Here is a 17,682-nt window from a genome sequence, read left to right on the forward strand (position 1 = left end):
GTCTAGCAGCCTACTTGGCATTTGTTGAGATTGTTTGATGACACAAAAACAAAATAACTGGCGTCTAGCAAAACCATAGGATCCATAAACCAAAAATCAAACTTTCTAACGGGCTGATGGACATAAAATAAACCAATCACGTCTGCAGTTTATTGGCAGTGAAAAGCAGGAATTTTACAATTAGAAAATTTAATTTAGTTGAACTTCAAGTTGCACAAGGCGAGCTGTGGCGTCTCCCGGTAAATGATATGGCAGCATTCCAGCAAACGTAATCAGTGCTCTAGCATACTGACGGGCATTTACAAATACAGAATCGCCAGTCCTTGAAATAAAAAGTAATACATTCGGAATAGTAGTCTAGAACAGGGCTTCCCAAACTTTTTTGCTCGCGACCCCTTTCAAACTTCGGAAGTTTTCCGCGACCCTTCACGTTTAAATTGATTAGCAGTGCGAAATATACATTAGTCATTAGTGACATTTATTGAGATGCAAAGACTGAATTCAAGCAACCAGTACTCAAAGCCTACTTACTACTTTACACATATGTAGGCTACTGGAAACAAAAAAGCACACACATTTATTTAGTGTGATTGGTGCGACTGCTTTCTGTTACAAAGCAAGTCCAGCCGTGGCTCAATATATGTTAATGCTGGTCTCAAGGCGGTTTCAATGTTGATTAGGCTGGAACGATATTTTTTTTTGATTGTATTTTGTACTTCGTGTAAAATTGGTATACGCTCTGCGACCCCTGAAGTTCGTTACGCGACCCCCAGTTTGGGAAGCCCTGGTCTAGAATAATCAGAGCAATTCAGCTTAAAGGTAAGGGAATTTCTGCTTACTTTGTCACAACTGATTTGTTGAGATTTTGTTGAACCTTGCACTGACGCACCAACAGGTTCATAGTAGCAAGCAAAATATTTGCGATATTCTGTCGAATATCATCCGAGTACAGTTTGAAAGCGGTCACTTTTGAATGTACCTACAACAACAAATAAATGATTTATGTTATGACTTCATGGACTAAATAAACCATATTATGGCCAACATTTTTTCAGATAACGTTTAGATATCATACTTGTTCAGTAGAAGAAGGCAAAATTTGCAGTTCCCTCATTACGTCTAACGCTTGTTCGACTCTGTTTGCATGATACAAATCGAAGAAGGAAACCAGATCAAGCAGCAAGTGAAAAGTCGAACGGAGTAATTGTGAAGTTTCCACAGACTGAAAATGCGAAGATAATTTGTGCAGGCCTGTACGATCATTACTACTACGATCATTTCACTAAATACATGTCGTTACAGGTTACACTACATTAAAATGTAAAGTTAGATTTGGTTTATACATGGTTTCGGTAACGCTCTGCAATGGATAAAGAAAGATGCTTCAACCGAGATCTATCAGGATGTGAGTCGTCAGAAGAACTGATTACCATGCTCAAGAGTCTGTAATCAAATTGCTTTTTAGTCCTCAGTTTTACAGCATCCAATGCAAATCAATGTACTGGAAACTGATTGCTTATCTCCTTTTACAATTATATATTGTTGGTTATTAGTGTTATTACACTTAATGAGAATACATCAGTATCGCATACCTATTGAGCAGAGTTAGAGTTTGATCATGATTGCCACAAAGATCATGCAGGTGTACAGCGTCCTCATGAAGTCCCTTTGCCTCAGTATCAGCAGCTACCTGCATGAATAGAAGGCAATTACATAGTTTCAGCATATATAAATTCAAATGATCATCTGCAATGCATCACTGCCATGCCTTGGAAATAAGCTTGCGAAGTTGCTCTTTATCTTTTGAACAATACTTATCAATGACTCCAGGTTTTCTGCTCCCATCTGGATTCAGCTTCCCAAGAAGCATTTCAAACTCGCCTGTTTCTCTCACCTTTACATTATATGAACATAGGTTAGACTACACTACGAAAATTATTATTAGTAACATTATAAGAATTAGTAAAATTGCAATGTACTGTAGTGGAATTAGTAAATTCCTGTCTTTTTCAAAGTGAGGAGCAAAGTCGGTTCTTAGTCAAAGAGTAGTCGTCAGTAAAGATACTGGTGAAAGGATATGTACTAATATGTAGTGGTTAAGCAGTTATTGCCATAAATAAGTGGCAAAAAAACAGATCAAGTAGGAATAGAATGTTTCCTGTGAGACCAGTGAAGAGTAATAGGTAATTATAGCGTGGTTAAATGTATAACAGGAATATTTTCTGTTAAACAAGCCTAAACTAGCTTTCCCGTTAGTGTATTTGTACTGGTTAATGCTAACCTATAGTACAATTCATTCTTGACTTTTCGCTGTAGCCTAGACTGTTATCAGCGGTAAAAACATGAATGCATTACCAGTTTATGTACTGTCATCTGTGACATTCCTATGCTGAAAATAAACATTACCAGCTACTAATCATCTACATATTCCATCCAAAACGCATTAGCTAGCCTACCATACCTAAATACAAATCTCAGTTATCAGGCATATTGTTTTTACATTGTGAAATCATAAAGACCATCTTCTTAGTCACAATTGGAGACCAAATTTGCCATCCAATTTAAAAAAATAACTGCTTAACCACTACATATTATGATAAACGTTTCAAGAGTATATTTACTGACGACTAGTCTTTGATGTACAGCCAACTTGTTCCTGGACTTGCCCTTCAATTTAATAATTTGTTTTCAGTTACCAATTCACTAGTGCAATGAGCAAGCAAAGACTGCCCTTCACTCTTGACATTTCTCAGGAAATAGAAGTAATTCAAAGCCTCACGAGGGTCAGTTAGTTCAAACTTCCTAGTATACATCATAATCAGCCGACAAAGGTTCAATTTCTTGATGATCGTGCTGAAAATAGACAGCCATTTAAGATGCTTGTTTGCAAAGATCATATATATTTTACATTGCCTGGATGTATGTCAAACATTATCTTATGCACAACATCAATGTGTATGTAATCAAGAATTTAACACTGCCCTCTGAACACTACTGTCTACTAGCATAATTTCAATTAAAAACATTTTCAAATGTAAATAAGCTAAAAAAAAATTACTTCTAATCTATTGATAATGTTATTGTTAAGCTTTTTAAAAATAGATGAGTACGTACCAAGCTGAATTGTCTACAGGATCACATGTAAGCATCTTTGCATGGAGAGACAATGGTGTCAATAGAAATTCCTGCACGTTTAATGCAAGTGCTATGTGAACTGCATGACAGCGAAGTGCTTCAAATCGAGACAAAAATTCAATTGCTTGCTCAAACTGACAAGTCAACATGAGAATCTAAATAAATGAAAAATCTAAGCTCACTGATATACATAGAATGTCAAAATCATCCAAAATAAATTTGCAGTTAGTGATATTTCAGTATTAAAGCAATACTTGAAAATAAAGCAATGGATTGGAAGCGGCATTGAAATGGGATTCTCCATATTCATCCACCAGAAGTGTTTGCAAACGATAGAGTGTTAACAGGTCATCCGCATATGGCTTGTCGGTTACCTCCACCTATATGCCAGATTTTGAATAAGATCAAAATCGCAACAACAACAACATCAGATAATTGTTCAAGAGTTCGTGTTTGACACCTATTTTATCTACAAAACATGATGACTATCTAATCTAGGTTAATCTGTTAGCTTGTTACCACTGTCAAAGTCCTAATTATGTTTGTGCTCACCTGAGAAAGTTTTATCCATAAATAATCCTCTGCTCTTTTGGCTACCTCTGTATGAACATCTGTTACATCACAATGACCTAAAAGTATGAATTAATTAAAGAAAATCGGCTTATCAACATATCTTTGCAAGTAATTATTGTCCACATATGGTATCAATGAAAGTTCTACACTATCACCAACCTATAATACAATAGACGGCAATTTTATATGGGTCAGCTGATCCACTAACACTCCGCTTGTACTGAATCTTCATCTTATTGGCAGATGCCGAGGACAGCTTTCGACCATTATTGTGGGCGTATTCCTTCACAATCATAAAATATTCTTTTACGAAATCATATAGTTGATCATAAATTTTCTTTTGATGTGATCCGAGCATGCATTTCGGCTCTTTGCATAGTTACAGTGTATACTTGAATATCTTACCTGAATCCATGTATAAAACTCTGGAATGATGTGCTCATTTTGCTTGGCAACGTCGACAGCTGCATCAAGGTCACCACATCGTAGACAATAAAATATTACTGCCCACAATGGAATTCCATCAATTTCACCATCGTCATAGCCCTAGATAAATTATAACGACATATTCATACAATACATACAACAAGCAGCAAAAACAACAAATATTAGTGTCATGTAGAATAATACCAGTGCCTAAAAGTTACCTGCATTAAATTGTGAGTTGGCTGAACTTTTAGAAAGCTTTTGACAAGGTTTAGTGTTCCCGGTACACCACCGCGTTGAGCAATGTGTGGACGAGCATAAACAGTGCTGTTGAAGAAAGTACTATTTTTATAATATTTTTTCCATGACTGTTCCACCATAAGGATGCCACACACTTTACCAGACTATGCAGGTTAAAAAATTATACAAAACTTTTAAATTATTTAAAGCAACTTAATTCAGATTAGAAAATAGCTATCTATGATGGATTTTCCAAGTTATGTAGGCTAGTTAGTAAATAGTAACTGCCTAAAAAAAATTTCAACTTACAATTTTTTAGTGAAGTATGACTGTACGAGTACTCATAATGACACACACACACACTTTACGCCACACTTTATGTTATTTCAATTTACAACAAAAACAGTGACTAAGGATGAACGCTAAAAGGACATAGTAATGAAGATAATAAAGTTTATATTACTTTAGCATATATTCTACATAATTATCTTCCAAGAATTTTCGTGCTTGTGCAATGAAGGCAACCAAAACCGACTTTGAAGTACGTTGAGCTAAAATCGATGGAAACTGACCAACACCAGCTGCGACATCTGTTAAGTAATTAACCTGCAAAACAAGACGCCCAATGACAAAGTTGCAAATGATTTTCCCAATTAAATACAGCTACTATAAGTATGTACTTACATCCATTTAATTGTAAGCTCATTTATTTTGAAAAATAACAAATTGTAACAATCGATGCAAATTCTACATGGTTAAAATGTGGGGCTAGTACAATCACAAGTATAACATATACTAAAGACCACAACCAAGATTACAACTAATTAAACGGGTTAAAGAAATTTGAAGACCTTCAATGATTAGATAATTACCAGCAAAATTTGTTGCAAATTCATTCTTTGTTGTTTTATGTTTGATCTTAACTATGATAACTGTGATGTCCCACAAAAAATCCAGGTGTGTGACAACAGGTTCACTTGCTTGCCCCACACATGAAACAAATTACCAATTAAACCAATGAACAACTTGCCATTTTCCAAACAGAGAAAAGGTTTTTGTCTTTCATTTTTTCGGCGGCATTTTTGCATAACTCACTTAAGTTAAGGGGCAAACCTCCTTCTATTATCCGATCATTATACATGTGCACCTACAAAAATTAAATTACCAACAATGTTTTCTTTATTTTATGGTAAGTGCACACAATATACAGAAAATATATAATAACCAAAAAATTGACAACAAATTTCTGCAAAAACCTGTCGAGCATATGCAAGTTCCCAGGAATCCATGTTGCTTCCTGGGTTGCTTGTAGTATCTACACTGCTCCTGTAATAACTGACTGACATCTGTTCTGTTAATTCTTGAGAGAAATTCATGGTTCCATCATTTCCAATGAGTTTATTTAAAATTTGTTGTTTTTCTTTTTCCCAGGCATTTAGCCGAGTCTAAACAAAAAATGTGTATCAACTTGCTTTGGGTTAATGACTTGATTAAATCCTTTCTATAAATGACATAACAAGCGAGACATGACAAGTTGAATACATGCTATACATTTCAAACATTTATCTAACCATTTACCTGCCAATGCCTCTTTTCTACTTCTGCGTAAGTCTTTTGCTTTTGCTCTTCAACCACAGCCAGGATTGCGTTCTCTCGTTCATTTTTCAGAAAGCCTGAAAAATTAAAAAGCACAGAAACAAACTTAGCCAAATGCTTTTCTTTAAATAGTCCCTTTGTAATGTTTTATATATATGTGTGTTTAGCTTTTAAGGTATATTCACTTTCGATATCGGTGTCACAAACAGTCTCAAGTGGTTCAAAGCTTTGTGCAGGTGTTAAGGATTTTAATCTGTCTGAAACTTTTGGAACATCTTTTCCTTGAGCGCTTAACAAAAGAGACGCTTTTATCTATGACATAAAATAATGTATTACAAATCACAAAATGTGTTTATAATAAAATATTTGTAATAATGAGTATGATACTTTATGATAGTGGTATTTAAAATTAATTATGTTTAAAACATTTGAAAATAGTAAACAGCGTAAGTACACCATGAAAGTTTGTTTTTCGTCCGGAATCAGTATGTGCATGTAATCTCAGACAACCAAAAACATACTGTAACTCCGAGGTGGGCAGTCGGTACTTTGAAAGTACCGTCGATAACGGTACCAGTACTTGGCAAAAAATCTACAGATGGTTCCGGTATTATTTTAAAAAAGTAGTTTAGTACTTTGTCGATACTAGGTACCGGTACTTTTTGTGTAAAAGATGCTGCTGTAAGTGCAATGTTTTCCGCTATTATGCCCCCCGTAAAAGCTATTACAGGTCAAAACATATGTGACGTTACTCGTTTGAAATTTTACTTGACATTTCTAGATTAATACAGATCAACTGATGCTAAAATTGTTATTAAGCATTAATTGACATGTATTTTTTAAAACAAATCATACTTGTTAAAATTTTGAAATAATCACATTAAAAGTATCGAGTACCGGGATTGACGGAAATTTCTTAAAAACCTTTTTTCGAAAGTTACGGTACCGGTACTGCCCACCTATGTATATACTTAATACATAAAAGTATACGTATGTTGAACCACAATTTAGCTTATAAAAAGTAAATATTTAGTGCCCATATAAACAAATTTGGGTTCTACATTAAGGAACACTTGGCATAATTAAGATTTTTTCCACACTAGATTGCATTCAATTAATTAAGCAGATTTGTTTTCAATTTTTCGATCTCATTTATTCGGTTGTGTGGGATGTCATGGCGCAATTTATGATATAGGTTATATTGTAATACAGTCAGACCTCGTTGATCCGAATCCCTAACAACCGGAATCTCCACTATCTGTCACAAAACTGCAAGGAATGAATATCTTCATCCATTTTACCCCTTTAATCCGGAAACTCGGCTGTCCGACTCTGACATATAAGTTTCGGGACTGATTTACGGGCGTTTGTGGAAGGTGGCAAAAACAATAACAAACTAGTAGTTGGCTAGCCAACTTCAATACCAATCAAAATACTACAGCGATGTTAGAGGTGATAAATTTTCCCAGCTAAGTCTCGCTTCAATACGCAGATGGACTTAGCAGTCGCAATCAGCCAAATCAAAAGAAATTTTTTGACAATATCTCAAAGCTTAAAAAGCTGTTAAAAAATTTGCTGAATTTTGAAGCGGCAACACGGCGATTGTGACGAAGGTTACATGCAAAACGCCACTATAGAAAAATAGAAGTAGTTTCGGTCCAGTGCACATGTGACGTTAATTTGTGATGGTTTGTTGTTGCTAACATTTGCTGAGTGAAGGTCTAAGCTAAAATTGATATTTTGAGTTGCTTAAAAGTTAAGGCTTTTTGGAAAAATATAAGGAAAAAAAGCTGTCTAAAAGTTTATGCATTTGGTGTGAGATTCCAGATATGACAATTTGCTCAAAATATAGCATTAGGTTCTTTTATCCTACATTTTGGTGAATACAAAAACTCAGCTAGGTGACCAAGCTTGTTTAGTAGCAAAGGCAAATTGAAAAATTTTACTTTGCATTGTTTAAAATAGGCCTACAGTCCCGTAATGCAGTCTACAGCCTACAGTTCCGTAATCAGTTGCGCAAAACTTTGTGTTTAGCCTAAACCAAGTTGCTGGTTAAGTTAACCAAGTGCTGTATGCTCGCCTACTAGCTATTAGTTAATGGCAAATTTTGCACAGATGGTATCGGCTGATGTTTGTGTTGTTTACTTTTTTGTTCATTTTTTTTATTTACAAAAATGTTACGACAGTATTCGTGCTTTCTACTCTACAGCATGTTTGCATGTTTTTCTATGAACATGCGTTTTACACGAATACTGGCCTTAATTGTTGCCACCAATTGTTAAAATTTCTTAACAAAATCTTAAAGCATATCAGATGGCGAAAAGCGATTATTTTGAAAAATTTTTGGCAATTTTTGGTTGAGGTAGTCACATGATTGATCTGAAAATAACTGAATACATTACTTTACGTTACTTAAGCCCAGACTAATGAATTTATGCAATAAAATTGTTAAATATGGTCTTAAAATTATCGTGGTAATTTTTGTCAAAAAAGTCAACTTCTGGTTAGAAATTTTGAATTGAAAAAATTGAAATTATCTGATTTGCCCCTAAACATGCCAAAAACCCATGAAGTTTCAAGAAAATTGAATCAAAAAATGCAAATTGAATCAAAAGTGCGTTAAATTTTATATCTTTTAAGGATGTGGGTGTGCTAGTAGCAGCTTTGCTTAAATTTACAAAAGAGGCAAAAAAATACATTTAAAACTTGAAAATTTACGTTTAAGTCCAATTTTGGGCTGTTATCGTCAGATCAGGTGATTTAATGTAGTTATTTGTTCGTGTTTGGATGGGGAATAAATAGATGAACAAACAAAGTTTCATTGTTGTATCGTAAATACTTTTAGAGTAACATTGAAATAAATATCGGGAATCAAGGGCGTTTTTCTATAGTTATTATGTACAATTCTGGTGAAAATCCAACATCCATGTAACATAGTTAACAGTATATTCATTTTTCAGCACTTCATTTTCATCATTTACAACATAAATATATTTATATTATACTAGACCTCACTAATTGTAACACAACACAGCTGCCCTTCATCAAAGATTACATGGAATCGTAGCAAACATGATCTGCATTGTTTTATAAGTAGGGCTACCTGAGCATCATCTTGGCCAAAATTAGACTTGGAACACAGTCTCTGACCAGCATCCAACAACTGCTGGAAATTTCTCTGTACACGTGGAAGCTCAGTGCCTCCATCTAATGTTGTAGTTAGTTGCTCAGCTTGCTGCAGCAAGTCATCAAAACCAAGACCAGCCATTGTAAAAGCCTTTATTTATAAATAAAAATACAACCTACATACATACAGCTATTAGTTAACGAATAGATTATGTACAAGAAATAATTTCAAATTAGGCTAGATTGGAAAGTTTGCTGTTTTCGGGTGAGAAATTCCCTGCATAACAAGATGAAACAACACCAGTAGTCATTATATGCGCAACTAAATTTATTCCCCACGCACTTAACAAACTTTCCAATTTGGAAATTAGGCAACTTTTATGCAATAATTAGGGTAAACAAGGGTTGGCTGGATAGATGAGTGCTGGCCTCACAACAAATGTGGTTTATGTTTCTTGTTTGATACCCAGTGGCGTCCAGACTGCAGAGTATGGCAAAAGCACATCCAAGATTTTTTTCTAAAACATCATTGTACAACAGGGCAAACCGGTCTATTACTAACTTGGTTGCAATGAAAACCCGTTGTACCTTCCTTATAGTATAGGCGCATTTGTAGTACTTGCTTGTAGTAAAGCGGTAAAGTAAACAGCCTCAGAAAATGCAGCTTCAACTTGAGCAAGCAGTTCACAGAATAAAAGAAACAATGCTGCGACTAAATAAAACATGCTCTAATTTGTAGATCCGCCTGCACTAAACCGTTATAGCAATATTAGTCACTTACACCTTTACAGTTAGCTTTTGCCTGCAATCTCCGTGAAAGACCTAGCCAGAGCAAGGGTCTCAAACACGCAGCCCGCGTACTGGATTTTCAAGTATTTCACAATTCAGATTTGAAAAGTTAAAATTTAGTTTAAAATTGTTCCAGAGATTTGAAACTACAGTCATCTCCCGGTTAAGTACGCAACTTGATCCTGAGTAGTTTGTGCGAACTTGTGTGGTAGGTGCGTACTTAGCAGTTATGCAGCCACCTAGTGAAGGTACTGTATGTGTGTAGCCATGCATGCGTGGCCAACGCGTGTGTGAATGCGTGTACCCAATGCACAAGTTTTGCATTTATTACGTCATTGACGATGCCTTGCCCATGTTCATGTTTTGCATTTATTATGTCATTCACGATGCGTTGCCTATGTTCTGCTAGTGTACAGTATAGTACAGCACAAGTAATTTGTTGGGTACAATTTTCTCGTTCGCATGATGTCAGGTAAAGGTAAGCGTTTAAGTGAATCCCAAAGATTGGAAGTCATAGCCAAGTTGTGTGTGCCGTCCGCTCCGAGTAAAAGAAGTTTCGCAAGAGAGTATGGCGTGAGTGAAGCTGCTATCCGAAAGATTTTGAAAAACCGGGAAGTTATTCGAAAGCGTTCTGCTTTGATGTCTGAGGAGACAAAGACAAAAACGTTTCGAGCATCCGTTGGTCGGTTTTCTGAGCTGGAAGATATTCTATATCTTTAGATTGATAGCATGCGCCGTGCAAGTGTTCCCGTCCCCCCCTCACTGGTCATTGCAAAAGCAAAACAAATCGCTCAGCAATTATCGATATCGGAAGATGATTTTCGAGCGTCGTGGTAGTGGCTTAGCCGATTCAGAGCACGTCGAGGATTGCAGAAAGTTCTTCTTCATGGTGAAAGAGCTGAAGTGGACAAGGAAGACCCAAAGCTTTTGGCTGCATTGAATGATTTACATGCTATAATTGCACGGTATGATCATGAAAATGTGTATAACATAGATGAAACAGGGTTGTTTTTTCGTCTGCTACCTAGATATACTTTGCTTATGCTATTCGAAGATCTCAGCTGCATCCGAGGGAAGAAGAAAGCTAAAGACCGTGTGTCTCTGGTTGTTTGTGCAAATGCCACAGGAACACACAATGTTCCATGCACATTGATTGGGAAACCTAAATCTCCGGCCTGTATAAAGAATCGGGGATGGCCTGTCAAATATCTTAGTCAGCGTAAAGCTTGGATGGACGTTGACACATGTTGGAAATGGTTCAACGAAGTGTTTTATCCTGAAGTAAAAAAGAGAACAGGACGCCCGGTTCTCTTGTTGATGATAACGCTCCGGGCCATTTTCCAGCCTTTGAACGGAATAACGTCAAAGTTTAATTCTTCCCACCCAACTGTACTAGTTGGAAACAGCCATGTGACATGGGAATCATCGCGGCACTAAAGAAGAGGTACAAATATTTATATCTCAGGGAGGTTCTGGACTTTTTCGAGCTTGACGAGAACTTGAAGGCCCACAAAAAGAGCAAGCTAAAAGATTACCCAGATGGGCAGCAGGTGTTGCTTATGGGAACCCTGCTCATTTGCTGGATGCTGCTCACTATGTAAAGCAAGCATGGGATTTAATATCAGATGCGTCGGTAAGAAACTCGTTTAACAAGGCTCAACTAATAACTCCGTTGGATGGTGGCGTTGATGAGGAAGCAAACTTCATGTCTGACATGTCTGAAATTTTGCGCTGTTTTAAGTCTATGCATATTTCGATTGACAAAGGCGAGCTAGAAGGATTTATGCTTGACGTTGATGACGAGAATAATGAAGAGTATTCACAAGCGATTTTAGGTGACGTGAATGAGGTGTTGGAAACGATGCAGACTGAAAATGATGACACTGACGATGAGGCTGGCCCAAGCAACGATTGTGCACCTGTCGAAATTCGAAAACAGCATCGTTTTTCATTGCTTTGAACAACTTTACAACAAAGTGCTTGAAGTTGAGGATCAGTTGCTGCGTCCTGCCTTACAAGATCAAGCAGGAGGTGCTTACGATAATTTCAAAAGCACTTTTGAATGCTTTCAGCGAAAACTGAGACAGGTGACGTTGGAAGCCAAGCAAAAAAGAATGCAAAATATGCATCAGATGACTTTGCACGACATGTTTAAGCAGTGAACTATTGTTAAGTTGACGTTTAACTTTTCCTGACATCCAGTTAATGTGGTTGCTGTTTAAAATAAATAAATTGTTGAAAAAGTTGAACCCAGAATTTGTGAAGAATTTTTGCGTACTTATCTGGGATGCGAACTTAAACGGGTGCGTACTTAACCGGGAGATGACTGTACTCATTAAACTTTACTATCACATCACTTTCAAACTGTACCATTTATGCGGTGAAACATCTGGTATTACGTCACATTGCGTATTCACTTGTGCAGAGTTGTCGCAAAAACGTTGGAAATTGCGCCAGTCAGGTGTTAGTGGAATTGGTCATAATGTTCAAATTGATTGTCGAGGTGTAAGCTAGCCTAGCCTAGTATTGAAGAAGTTGCTATAGTTTAAAAAGCTAAATTACACATGTCTTCTGCTTCGAAAAAAAGAAAAATCACAGACGAAAGGAGAGTTTTTCATGATAAGTGGGAGGAGTTATATTTTATCACCGCGGTCAGAGATACTAGTCATTGCCTTATTTGCCAGCAAAAGATAGCTGTTATGAAGAAGTAGGCCTATAACATGCGTCGGCACTTCGAAACAATGCACCGCGATAAATATGATGCTTACCAGGGCAAAGTAAGAGAAGAAAAAGTTAAACAACTGAAATCAGCATTTTGCAAACAAAGAAGTTTCTTTGCCAATATTAATCAGTCCAACGAAGATTCTGTAAAAGCGAGTTTTGTTATCAGTGAAATGATAGCAAAGTCATCACGGCCCGTTACCGAGGGTTTGTTCATAAAAGAATGCCTTGTAAAAGCAAGTGACAATTTATGTCCAGGTAAAAAAACTGTTTGAAGGCATAAGCTTATCCCCAAATACAGTTGCAAGTAGGGTCACAGATTTAGCTGCAAATGTGGAAAAACAATTAGTTGCGACGGTAAAGGACTTCAAAGCATTTTCGATTGCCCTTGATGAGAGCATAGATGTGTCCGATACCGCACAATGTGCTGTGTTTATCAGGGGTGTAGACTGTAGACTGCATTCTAAATCGGACGGAAGAGTTTCTGGAATTAATACCATTGAAGGGTACTACAACTGGACGTGATATTGTGGCGTTCGGACAATTTCATAATTGCAATAATTATATATATTGGCATTGCATAAAGTTTGATTTTTCTCCAGTCTAGATAATGTAATAATGTGCAAAGCTTGTAGCGTGCTGACATAGATTGAAGTGTTTCAAGTACCTTGTTTTCGTGGTGTAATATGCGACACGTGGTTTATGGTAGCAGGTATTGTTCTAGTATCTTTAATCACAATCGTAGTTTCAAACCAATATGTGATATAGTAAGTGTGTCAAGTGGTTTTTTTGTACTGGTGTAAAGCGGTTTGAATTCTTTGTGAGAAAAAGGCTTAAATTGGAACTAACACGTGATTATGGGCTGATTGGCTAAAAGCTGATTGGTCAATACTTGAGTATAAAAAGAAATGTTTTGTTTAAATCGCTCTCTTCGCTCTTCACTTTCTCTTGGAAATTCTCTCTTCTCTGAGTTATTTCCCTTGTTCTGTAAAATTGAAGTTATTACTGAATTATTAAGAAAGTGGGATCATGGTGTAAATATTGCTAATTCGATACAACTGATTCGGACAATATAACAACTAAATTTTATGAAGTTGGTGTTGATTTAAGAAGCAAATGAGACAGTAAAACGCAACGGAGTCAAAGACAATCATAGGAGTCAGACAATAAAACTGAAAGACTGGGTTTGGCTTAGGCCATCCCAAAACCATCACACCACCCATCCCATAATATATTTCAAGCCTTGGAAAAGTGCTTCGAGAAACATGAATTGCCATGGGATAGGCTTGTATGTTTGGCCACAGACGGTGCACCGGCAATGCGTTCTAGCAATGTGGGTGTAGTTGGATTTGTGAAAAACAAACTAAACAGTCTTGAAACCGAAAGAATCAACTTCGCTAGTGTACAGTGTACACTGCATTTTACACCAAGAAGCCCTTTGTAGTAAAAGTCTACAAATGAAGGAAGTGATGGATGTTGTAGTTAAAACATTTAACTTTATACGATCTCGGGGGTTGAAGCACAGGCAGTTTAAATCATTTTTTGCAGATATGGACTCTGAGTACGGTGAACTACTTTATCATACTGAAGTGAGATGGCTGAGTCGTGGAAATGTTTTGAAGCGTTTCTTTGCACTCAGAAATAAAATCGCTGAATTGCGGCCCTTGAGTATTTTACACGTCCTCATTTGGCCCCCAGAGCAATTTGAGTTTGAGACCCTTGACCTAGAGCAGCGTGGTCCAACTTCTTTTCATCGCGGGCCAAAATCAGAAAAAAATTTTATCTTGCGAGCCAATTTTTTTAAATTAGAACTGAAGAAATGTGAAATTAGAACTGAAAAAATTTCTCTTTTTTTAGTAAAACTGAAATTAGAATAGTTCAAATTTAGCTATTAAATACTGATCAATGTGACATCTGCGGTCGAGGTTCTTCCTCAACAATAGCGACTATCAGTTCGCGGGCCAAAAAATCGGTGCTCGCGGGCCAACTTTGGCCCGCGGGCCTGCAGTTGGACCACGCTGACCTAGAGAATGCAACAAAGTAAAAACAAAAAGTCATATGCCATATTATGACGTCTCATTAAATACTTCCTATAATTAACTTCCAACTTAGAAATTGTCCAAAACCAAACGCTGTCCTGCAATTCACATATTAGGGATCATCGTTCAGTTATATTTTAAGCTATGCAAGTTGCTACGGTATAAAGAAGGTTACAAAGTAGTTATCACTGCACACTAAAATTAAGTGTGTGACAAAATTTCGGTTATCGAAGCCGGAATGTTCATTTCCAACAAATTAATTGCAAAATAATGCAGGATCTCAGCTGGTTATTTCATAACCTACGAAGGTCAGTCAAAAAGTAATGAGCCCGATTTAATTTACCATATTTATGGTTGAAATTTTTTTCACAAATTTTGACAGTTCATAGCCTACTTTAGATCAGTGGTTTCCAACCAGGGGTCCGTGAGTGCACTGGAAATTGACAGAATTGAATAACAATATTCAATTAATTTCATGTGGATGTAAGGCAACAACTTGTAGGTACGAAAATAATGTAGCGCCATCAATTGTTTCCATATTTGGTTAAGAAATGTGATTTCGTTGCTTATTGTGACGTTTATCCATTCAGAGATTGAAATTCCATGTGGAACCATAGTCTTTATGATGTCACAATTCCTCCTGGTTCAAAATGCCAAGCATTAGTAGCAGATCAACAGTAGCAATAGGACGGATTGTTTAACAAAAGAACAGGTTGCAATGGCGGCTAAAAAAAGAAAATATAATGAAGAATACATATCATACGGTGTTACTGTTACTTTGGATCGCGATGGTACAGAAAAACCTCAATGCTTCCTTGTGGAAAAGTTCTGGCTAATAGTAGCATGAAACCAGTAAAACTAAAGGAACACCGAAAGTTTAGGTTTAGTTTAGCGTTTAGGACCTAAACGCTAATCATCCGGGAAACCTTTCCCATAGCCGCGATACATTTTTGCAAAAGAAGGCAAGATTTGACGGCGGCCGAACTTTAGATCAGTACGGGTTTTTTCCATCTGTAAAGCCTTTGCTTTAAGCAAGTTACAAAGTTGCCTATCGGATTGCCAAGGAAAAAAAGCCGCACACTATTGCCGAAACACTAATAAAACCCTGTGCTCTAGTAATGACTGAAATAGTTTGTGGATCAGAACAGACAAAAAAACTTGAAAGTATACCAATGTCAAATAACGTTTTAGCAAGAATAGATGATATTTCAGAAAATATTCTCAAACAAGTGATGGAAGAATTGGCACCATCTACTTTCCCATTTAGCTTGCAGCTTGACGAAAGCACTGATGTTTCTTATTGCAGTCAGCTCTTAAGTTATGTGCGATATGTGAATGGCGATAAAATCAAACCAGAATTTTTGTTTTGTGAACCTCTTTTGGAAACTGCAAAGGCTAGTGATGTATTTAGAATGGTAAACAAATTTTTCAAGCAAATTTTTGACTGGAAAAAGAAATTAGGCTCAATTTGGACGGATGGAGCACCAGCCATGCTAGGAAATAATCGGGGTTTACCGCTTTAGTCAAACAAGTTCTGTCAGATTGTGTGAAAGTGATTAATTTTATCAGAAGCCGAGCCATTCATCATCGTATCTTCAAAGCTATCTGCCGGGAACTTGGGTCAGATCACGAGATGCTTTTGTACCATTCAGAAGTAGGTTGGCTTTCCAGAGGCGTAGTTTTGAAACGATTACAGGAGCTCAAAGAAGAAGTGTCATTATTTCTGAAAGATAAAAAAAGTCCCCTTTCTGAAAAATTTGAGTCGAAATCATTTTTGTATGACCTATCGGCCTATCCTACTTGGCCGATATTTTTGGTCATATCAACAACGTTAACCGTGTCATTCAGGGACCAGGTGTGACAAAAATGGATGCAGCTGATAAACTGAACGCGTTCATGCTCAAGTTGTGCCTTTGGAAAAGTAGGTAATTATGCTAACTTTCCCTTGTTAAAAGATCTTATTTTGAAGGATGAAACTCAAAAAGACTGTGACATTGTTATCTCTATTAGAAAGGAATTTTGTTTTCACTTGGACACCCTACAGACCTCCTTAGAAGGCTGTTTTAATTTGGGTAACTTGAAGGGTGAAGCATGGATTCGAAATCCGTTCTCATTGACTTCAACAGTGTTGATGACGAAGATTCCAACGAAGATGACCTTATTGATTTGGAAGCAAGCGAACTTTTACGCATAGAATTTAATGCTAAAACTCTGGAAAGTATTTTCCTATCACTTTTTGGCAAAGCAAGCTTTTAGCCCTCTGATTCCATTTGCTACTACTTACCTCTGCGAGGCTGCATTTTCGGCTCTTGTTACCATAAAAACCAAACACCGAAATCGTTTGGATGTTCAACATGATTTGCGTGTAACTTTATCAAAAACCCGACCACAGTTCTGTCTTTTAGTGCAAGATAGACAACAACAGGCTTCTCATTAAACATGTAGTTTTTAAGTTTTTTTATGTAACAAGCTAGCTATATTCTCCGGAGAATATGTAGCAACTTTTATGGAGTTTCTATCGCTCAGCCGGGGCATGAGTGATTTTTACAAAGTAAAAAATTGTTAAATAGTGGGGTGTCCAGGGTCAAAGGTGATAAGAGCCTGCTTTGAGTGATCTCCGGGACAAACCATCTTCAGCGGTTAATCCTGGGAACAGTGTTAGGGTCAAGTAACTGGTCAGAAAAGATCGTAGAGTCACAATTGATGACGTCACTGAAATTCTGGGAATTTGAACGAAAGTGTTTCAAACATCATGGGAGGGCTAGGCTTTGTAAAGGTTTGTGTCAGGTGGGTTCCAAGACAACTCACAAAGGGGCCTGTTTTGAGGCTTTCCTCAAACGTACCTTCAACCAACCACCCCCCCATACTCACCCGATCTGACTATCATGTTTTTGGACCTTTAAATGAAGGAGTTAGGTGCCAGCACTTTTCTGACAATGATGAAGTCAAGCAAGCTGTAAAAACTGGTTCAAAGCGCAGCCTGCTGAATTTTATGAGGCTTGCATGCGGTAAGTGCAAACACTTTGGGTTTTTATGC

At 36.9% G+C, this 17,682-nt stretch overlaps 1 protein-coding gene across 1 annotated transcript; it reads right to left on the reverse strand.

Annotated features, from left to right (window-relative positions):
* Positions 1-128: 128 nt before the first annotated feature.
* LOC143452555 (nuclear pore complex protein Nup93-like) lies at positions 129-9,293 on the reverse strand. Its single transcript, XM_076953575.1, has 19 exons — positions 9,074-9,293; positions 6,156-6,282; positions 5,953-6,047; positions 5,631-5,819; positions 5,405-5,521; positions 4,838-4,980; positions 4,356-4,461; positions 4,114-4,254; positions 3,868-3,991; positions 3,688-3,764; positions 3,390-3,515; positions 3,115-3,290; positions 2,697-2,853; positions 1,769-1,894; positions 1,593-1,690; positions 1,344-1,443; positions 1,076-1,222; positions 840-979; positions 129-322 (listed from the first exon to the last, which is right to left on the reverse strand). Exons 1-19 carry the CDS (start codon positions 9,236-9,238, stop codon positions 190-192), a joined length of 2,487 nt encoding a protein of 828 aa, XP_076809690.1. The 5' UTR covers positions 9,239-9,293; the 3' UTR covers positions 129-189.
* Positions 9,294-17,682: the final 8,389 nt, after the last annotated feature.

This window comes from Clavelina lepadiformis, chromosome 4, assembly GCF_947623445.1.
Source record: "Clavelina lepadiformis chromosome 4, kaClaLepa1.1, whole genome shotgun sequence".
Taxonomy (NCBI): Eukaryota; Metazoa; Chordata; class Ascidiacea; order Aplousobranchia; family Clavelinidae; genus Clavelina; species Clavelina lepadiformis.